The 6,881-nt window shown below is 41.1% G+C and overlaps 1 protein-coding gene across 1 annotated transcript in view; it reads left to right on the top strand.

Annotated features, from left to right (window-relative positions):
* The window catches only part of loxl2b (lysyl oxidase-like 2b), a 44,966-nt gene extending 38,641 nt beyond the window's left edge, over positions 1-6,325 (top strand). Inside the window, 4 exon segments of the mRNA XM_035658364.1 lie at positions 964-1,079; positions 1,624-1,760; positions 1,852-1,963; positions 3,639-6,325. Coding sequence (XP_035514257.1) covers positions 964-1,079; positions 1,624-1,760; positions 1,852-1,963; positions 3,639-3,709 — 436 coding nt within the window. The 3' untranslated portion in view covers positions 3,710-6,325.
* Positions 6,326-6,881: the final 556 nt, after the last annotated feature.

Genomic DNA, 6,881 nt, shown 5'->3' with positions numbered 1-6,881 from the left:
TAGGTGGGTGGTCATCTGCCTCTACCAGTTGAAAGAAAGAAAGTGAATACATGTATTTTCCAAAAACGAAATACTCTGAAATTAATAAAATATTTAAATGATAAATACTTGCAGCGATAGAAAGATATTTAAATCTAAGCATGTAATATTGGCAGAATTAATTTAAATAATCCATATTGGCATTTAAAAAGGAAACTTGTGCAACCCGTCTTACAGAACAATGAGCATGTGTGCCCTGTGGGAAATGATGGCAGGCAGGGTTGTTGCAGATTCATATCTTTAAAAATGATAGCCATTTATCATATAATAGCTCTCTTAATCACACACACAGAGGATTTGCAGAAGCGGTTGTAACCAGAGTATATTCCAGAAACATAAATCACAGTTTAATTAGAAATCCCAAGCATAAAGTCCTTTGTAAGCATTTATCAATAAGTCTTCCTAAGATTTCAAATTACTGAGTTTGAACTTCATGACGCGAGACGATGTTTTTCGATAATTTTATCTAATTGAAGAACACATTTGAACGATTCAGAAATGACATCTCAAATTAGATTTAATTCAGGGAAAGAGAGATGACTCAGCCCGTTTCTGGAGCACTTTTCCCCTTCTATACGTTCTGCTACCCTGTAATTGACTGTGTGCTGTGAGCTAAAGTTACTGTACATGGCACTCCAAAAAGTCCCACATTCTTGTGGTTCCTGTGTTGGCTGGAGGAACCGCTTCACACAGCTACTGGCTTTCAACACATCAAACCTTAGGCACCTCTCACTGGCCAAACTCCAACCATTTAAAAGAAAATTTGTGGATTTCAGGTGCCAGTTTGTGATTTTGAATTGAAAGAACATCGGTGCACTTCAGCAGAGACTAGAGCTACATTAGTCGTGCCATTCTTGTTCTTGTACAATTGTTTGGCATTTTCTGCCTGACTAGGATTATAAAACTACATTTCTGTGTGTTTAGGCATTATCACAGCATGGAGGTGTTCACGCTCTATGACCTGTTTAGCCTTAATGGAACCAAAGTAGCGGAAGGACACAAAGCAAGTTTCTGCCTGGAGGACTCAGAGTGTGATGAAGGTGAGAAGCACAATAGGATTTCTACCTTGATTTCAAGATGTGAATACTTTTACTTTTCAAGAATGTGGCAGAATCTCTTTTCACACAGTCAATAATGAGCTTTTAAAAAGGTCCAGTGTGTAACATTTAGGAGCATCTATTATTTGGTTTTGTTTTTACCTTAGAATGAGCCGCTTTGTCTGCAGAGGGAGTGGGTACTCTTTACAGTCCACCATATTGAACTGCCATGTCTCTACAGTAGCCCAGAACGGACAAATCAAACACTGGCTCTAGATATAGGGCCATACACGACATTCACAGCAATTTCAGTTTCTGCTTGGTTGAGTCAACTGCCTCATCAACCTTGTTTCCAGACACAAGGCAGGTGTTTTTCAGTTAAACAGTCTTGATAAACCCACTGTACCCAGCACCAAACAGCAGACAGACACAGTGAGCCACTAGCTGAAACATCTAGCAGAAAAAGAGCCAGATATTTCGCTCAGGAGTTGGTGGAGACCAAAACAGAATTAAAACTTTGAACTTTGTATTCTAACCATGGTTGCAGGTATTGAAAAGAGGTATGAATGTGCTAACTTCGGAGAGCAGGGCATCACTGTGGGCTGCTGGGATACCTACAGGCACGACATCGACTGCCAGTGGGTCGACATAACTGATCTCAAACCTGGAGACTACATTTTCCAGGTAAAGTTTCCTGTGTTCCGTTGTTCCGAGTGAAATTACCTACACACCGTAGCCTTTTACTGTCACCTCTGACTTGTTCTTTCTCTCACAGATAATAATTAATCCGAACTATGAAGTACCTGAGTCAGACTACTCCAATAACATCATGAAATGCAGATGTCGATACGATGGCCATCGTGTGTGGATGTACAGCTGCCATAATGGTAAGACCTCGCAATTATCTGTAACACCTGCTGTCCTTTTAATGTCGATGACCTAAGAACTGAAGCTTCTGCTGACTGTTATTGATTTTATTGTTTGAGTAAATATTAAAGAACCCCTTTCCCCTAGGTTGCCTGTATCAGGGAAGATCTTAGTACTATTTGCATAAGAGTTTTGCTTGTGTGATTACCTGCTGCCTGCAGGCTTTATTTTGTTCATTAAATTAAATTAATTTATAAAGCACATTTAAAAACAATCCTTGTTGACCAGAGTGCTGCACAGAAAAGAGAAAATCACAAGACACCAAAATATAAATCACTGCATACAACTCATCGGTACAGTTTAACAACACACAGCACCAGACAGAAGTCAGCCACATCAGGAGGAATCAAACACTACACAATAAAAGATAATACAATTTTGAGCATTATCATTGTGCCTTCCTGTTCACCATAAGCATCCCCAGTTGTATTGGTACCAGGAAAAGATGGTTGGAAATGCTGTTGTTCTCTGTTGTGTTAATGAACATAGCTGCCTATCTGCTGCCAGCCATTTTTGAGATACCTAAATCTCTGGCAGGTCCGACTGTGTTCACCACCTTAGATCTCAACAGTGGTTATTGGCAGGTGGAGATGGACCCTGAAAGCCAGGCACTCATGGCATTTGTCACATGTTTTGGATTATTCCATTTTTGGGTTATGACTTTTATTTGTAGCAGTCGCTGATTCTTTCGTACTTGGTGTCATTTATTTTCCCATTGCAGTTCATTTTAGCTGACGAACTCCTCTTTGGTTGGTTGGAGGGTTATTCAGATCACTTGTTGCTCAGGGTGTGGGGACTGACTCCTCAACAGTGATTGAGAGCAGCTTTCCCATCTCGGCCAATCAGGGTGTGACAACGCCCATTCCTTAGGGCGCTGGAGGACTGCACACTCTGATTCTAGCTTAATTTAGTGCAGAACTTATTTGAGCAGATGTTGTCAGCCAGAAACTCTGGTCTTTGAGCCATTTTGGCCATTAAACCTAACCCTAACCCATTAGTTTTGCTTGTATGATAACCTGCAGGCCTTATTTTGTTGTTAGGTTTATTTTCATTGAAACCCCCCTAATCCCATTTGCTTTTTGAAGAGACATTTATTATTAAAGAGGCATTTCTTCATTGTAAAGGTCCCTGTGAGATGTTTCACAAAGTAATTGAGAACTGGTTCTCAGGCTCCTTCCCTGTTAGCTAAAATCTGTGGAACTGCCACAGTCCATTTCTGAAGCTTTCAGCCCGTTCTCGTGGTCTTCATCAGCAGATAGGACTTTGCACTTTCATCATGGAGTCTCTATGAATCTTTGGCCACAGGATAAGAAGTTGTCATATGGGAGGGAGATCTTAACCCTGGTCTCAGTGAGACTGTGAAATCTGGTTAAAAGCTCAGGAAAAGGCTTGTAATTAGACCTTGAGATAGGATTTTTTTTATAAAAGTACAAATTTCGAGAATAGGTTCTACACTCTTTTATTATACTGTGCGTTGCAATATTTACAGCCCTGAGAGACAATATAAAATTCACTGATTCCTTATCTAGTGCACTTTGCAGGGCAGAAACCGCCGGCATGTATCAGTGGGGGTGACTGAAACTGGTGTGAAACAAGAACAAGGTGTATGTGGTAACTCTTGTCTGTCTCTGCTAGGTGGCTCATTAAGCACTGAAACAGAACAGACGTTCCCAGGCCTCCTCAACAACCAGGTGACCCACAGGTAAAGACAAAGCAGAGGAGAGGAGTCGACTGCCTGTCCCCCCCCACCCTCCGGCAGGGAGGCCACATGAAGCCCGCCGAACCACTACACCTCTCCGTCTATGGTGGACTGCTCCTGCCAGCCCTGCCCCAGTCAAACCATCTTTTTTATGTTCTCTCTCACCCGGGAGGCAGCAGCTTTCTTTGACCCTGCACCCTCCACCCTCCTTTTGACCCCCTCAGCAGAAAGAATATTTAATTCGCCCTTCTATCCAAGCTACAGCCTCACCAACACTTCCAACCTCCCTGGTTTATAAAAAGAGAGCCGCAAAGCTCTCCGTGTGCCCTGTGACTTTTTCTCTTTTGAATGAGTGATGAAATAAACCTGCTAGGAAGAGGCAGGTATTTTACACGAGGTGCAGCGTCGGAGAATGTCATCAAGAATGTGTCCTGTTTGAAGTGCAGCACTTTAACAGAACCCTGCTGCAACACTTTGTTCAAAGCTCACCCTGCTGGAGAGTTGGGATGTCAGTGCCAGGTCCCCTGAGGACTGAGAGGAGCCATCAATAACAGCAGCAGCCGTCTGTTTGGAAAGAAATGCACTTTTCTTCCACTTTTTTAAGAGTTTTCATGAAGTGGCTTTCACACACTAAAGGCCACATACCCTGAAGTTATATTACTGACGCAAACAGAGCTGGAAAGACCAACCCACCAAGTGCCTTAAAGTGCCCTAATGCCTTTTTTTTTTCTTAAATAACTGGACCTCATGTTCTCTGAAATCACTCTGGAAACACATACATGGACAAGACTGTCTGAGTCTGAATTAAGTCACATTTCAAAGACTTGCACTACAATTCTTGTGGGCATTGGTGTTAGGCAACCTCAGTTTGTCCAGAAATATTATTTGAGCAGAACTCTGCTCACAGATTTGCTTGTAATTTACATTACAGTATGAATTTTTTACACTTTCCAGTTAACGAAAAGCAAATGGCAGCGATGAACAGCTTTTTCAAACTGAGATCAGCTTCAGCTCCCAGACATCATCTTATTGTTCTGATATATTCACAACTCTTTCCTTTTTCTGACATGTAGCAATATTTTGCTTTTGAAACTAACATAGGACCTCATATTTCTTTCCTCCTCGTTCAGTGCCTTTTTACTAAACGCCCTCATTCACCATCATTAATGAGCAATTAAACCACCTAAAAATCTTGCTTTTGCTGCCCTATGGTGGTGTAATTTCTCATCTTGCTGCAGTGATGAAGTGTGCTTCAGGGTGTGTCAGTACACTGTGACATACTGTGGCAGTGAAACTCAGCTTTTCTGCCTGGTATTAGGTTACTCCTGAATTGTAATCCTTTGAATCAGCCCAGCATTTGTTTGTTTTGAGGTTCCATCAGAGATTGCCTAATGTCCCAATGAACTGCTCAATGACTGCTGAAACGACACTGTGCATGTGGCAAATATTTCCAACTGACATTAAACTGCATACTCTACAGCCTACAGATCCACTGTGTAAATCACATGTCCTGTGCTTTCTTAGGAGAAACAAAACGCCCTGTCTGTGCTATTCATTCATGGATGTGGAGAACTTCTCCATAGAAGGCCTGGTCACACAGCATTTATAATGGCGGCTGTGATTAGTGGATTTGTTCGAGGTGGCAAAGTAAATATGCATGAATGTTTCCTGTCCAGTTCAACTCTGCTTAGTTTGATCCTCAAGTACAACTATATATAAAATTGATGACACTTTCTGTTGTGAGCAGACCTTAAAGCAGTAACATCTCTGTTCTATCGCTGACTATCAGTCTGATACACAACATAAAACAAACTTTGGACATTCTCACATTAGCTTTCTAGCTACATGTAGCTTAGCTGATCGAGCTAACCTCCAGGGCAGTTTGCAGGGTAGATGGCTAGTTAGCTTGTGAGCTGTAGCACACTTACAGCCTAAAACACTCCTAACAAATGAGCTTGCAAGCCAACGTTAGCAGAGCTAGTTTGTTTCATGTGTGTCCATCTCAGCTGTCAATCAAACATGCACACTGACACAAACACTCACAGGCTCGAAGGCTGGAAAACATTTTTGATTCTTTTTTCTGATGAATAATAAAAATACTAATGATTCATTTAAACCTCATATCTGATACTGAAGTCATGGACGGCCAGTGGCACTGCGGGCTCTACAGGAGGATCATAGGACTGCTATCACAGCACTGCTTTATACCCAGGAAACAAAAGAGCTGATTTCCATCCCGTTGTGGCACAGATACCATCTTCTCATAACCAAGAGAGCACATGGAATAGCGTTTCTCCCTGTTCAGGCAGTCAGAGTCGCAGATATGCTATTTTTCTACTCTTTACATTTTCAAAAGACAACCACGAGTACCTAACTGAAGTTAGTCTTTTTACAGTTTTATTACTTATTTTAAAATTACGTTTCGTACAATAATGTGTGTGTGAATCCTGTTTTATTGTACTTTTATAATGGTGCTATCAAACTGGTCCTCTGTTTTCTGAGGGTACGGTACATGTTGAACAGCTACATTATGTATACTAACAGTATACTTGAACTGAGCGTAAGAAACAATGTGCTTTGTGTGTTAAGCTATAATAAAGGTCTGAGTTATGGAGCAACCAAATCTTTGCTGTTCTGTGTTTAATATTATTTTTTCCTTCATTATTTGTGCATGTATCACCCTGCTTCACATCATGTTTTCATTGCAAGAACTGATTCACAGCTGCTGATAGCTATTTTACTTTAACTGGACAAAAGAAGAGGCTCTAAACCTGCATTCAAACCATCATGAGACAATAAGAAATATACTGCTTTAAAGTACAATGGAGAGGAACCTATTAAAATGGACAGAGTGACTTCGGCTCAGCACACTATTATCAGCTGGTGTCTTTGAAACACAGACACTGCTAAAAGATTCTCTTTCTTGTTGCAATGGATTTCCCAAGAGCCTTTGCCTTTTTTTTCCCCCACATGTTTACCCGAGGTAGGAGAGAAAATCTGTCATCTGTGGCAGCATTTACACTGCAACAGATGTGATTTTAACCCCTTCAGGTGTCAGAGATGTCAGATTGCACATTCTAAAAATAGTACTAAGGTTGTAAATAAACATTGTCCGCCAAAAGTACTTTTCAGCCTCCACATCCCAAAAATCTCTCTTTTTACTGCATTTGTTTACACTT

This window comes from Morone saxatilis, unplaced genomic scaffold (genome assembly GCF_004916995.1).
Source record: "Morone saxatilis isolate NCDOM2014 unplaced genomic scaffold, NCSU_SB_2.0 Contig16, whole genome shotgun sequence".
In the NCBI taxonomy this organism is placed as follows: domain Eukaryota; kingdom Metazoa; phylum Chordata; class Actinopteri; family Moronidae; genus Morone; species Morone saxatilis.
The sequence above is the reverse complement of the archived record's forward strand: the minus strand, read 5'-3'. Positions and strand labels throughout refer to the sequence as shown.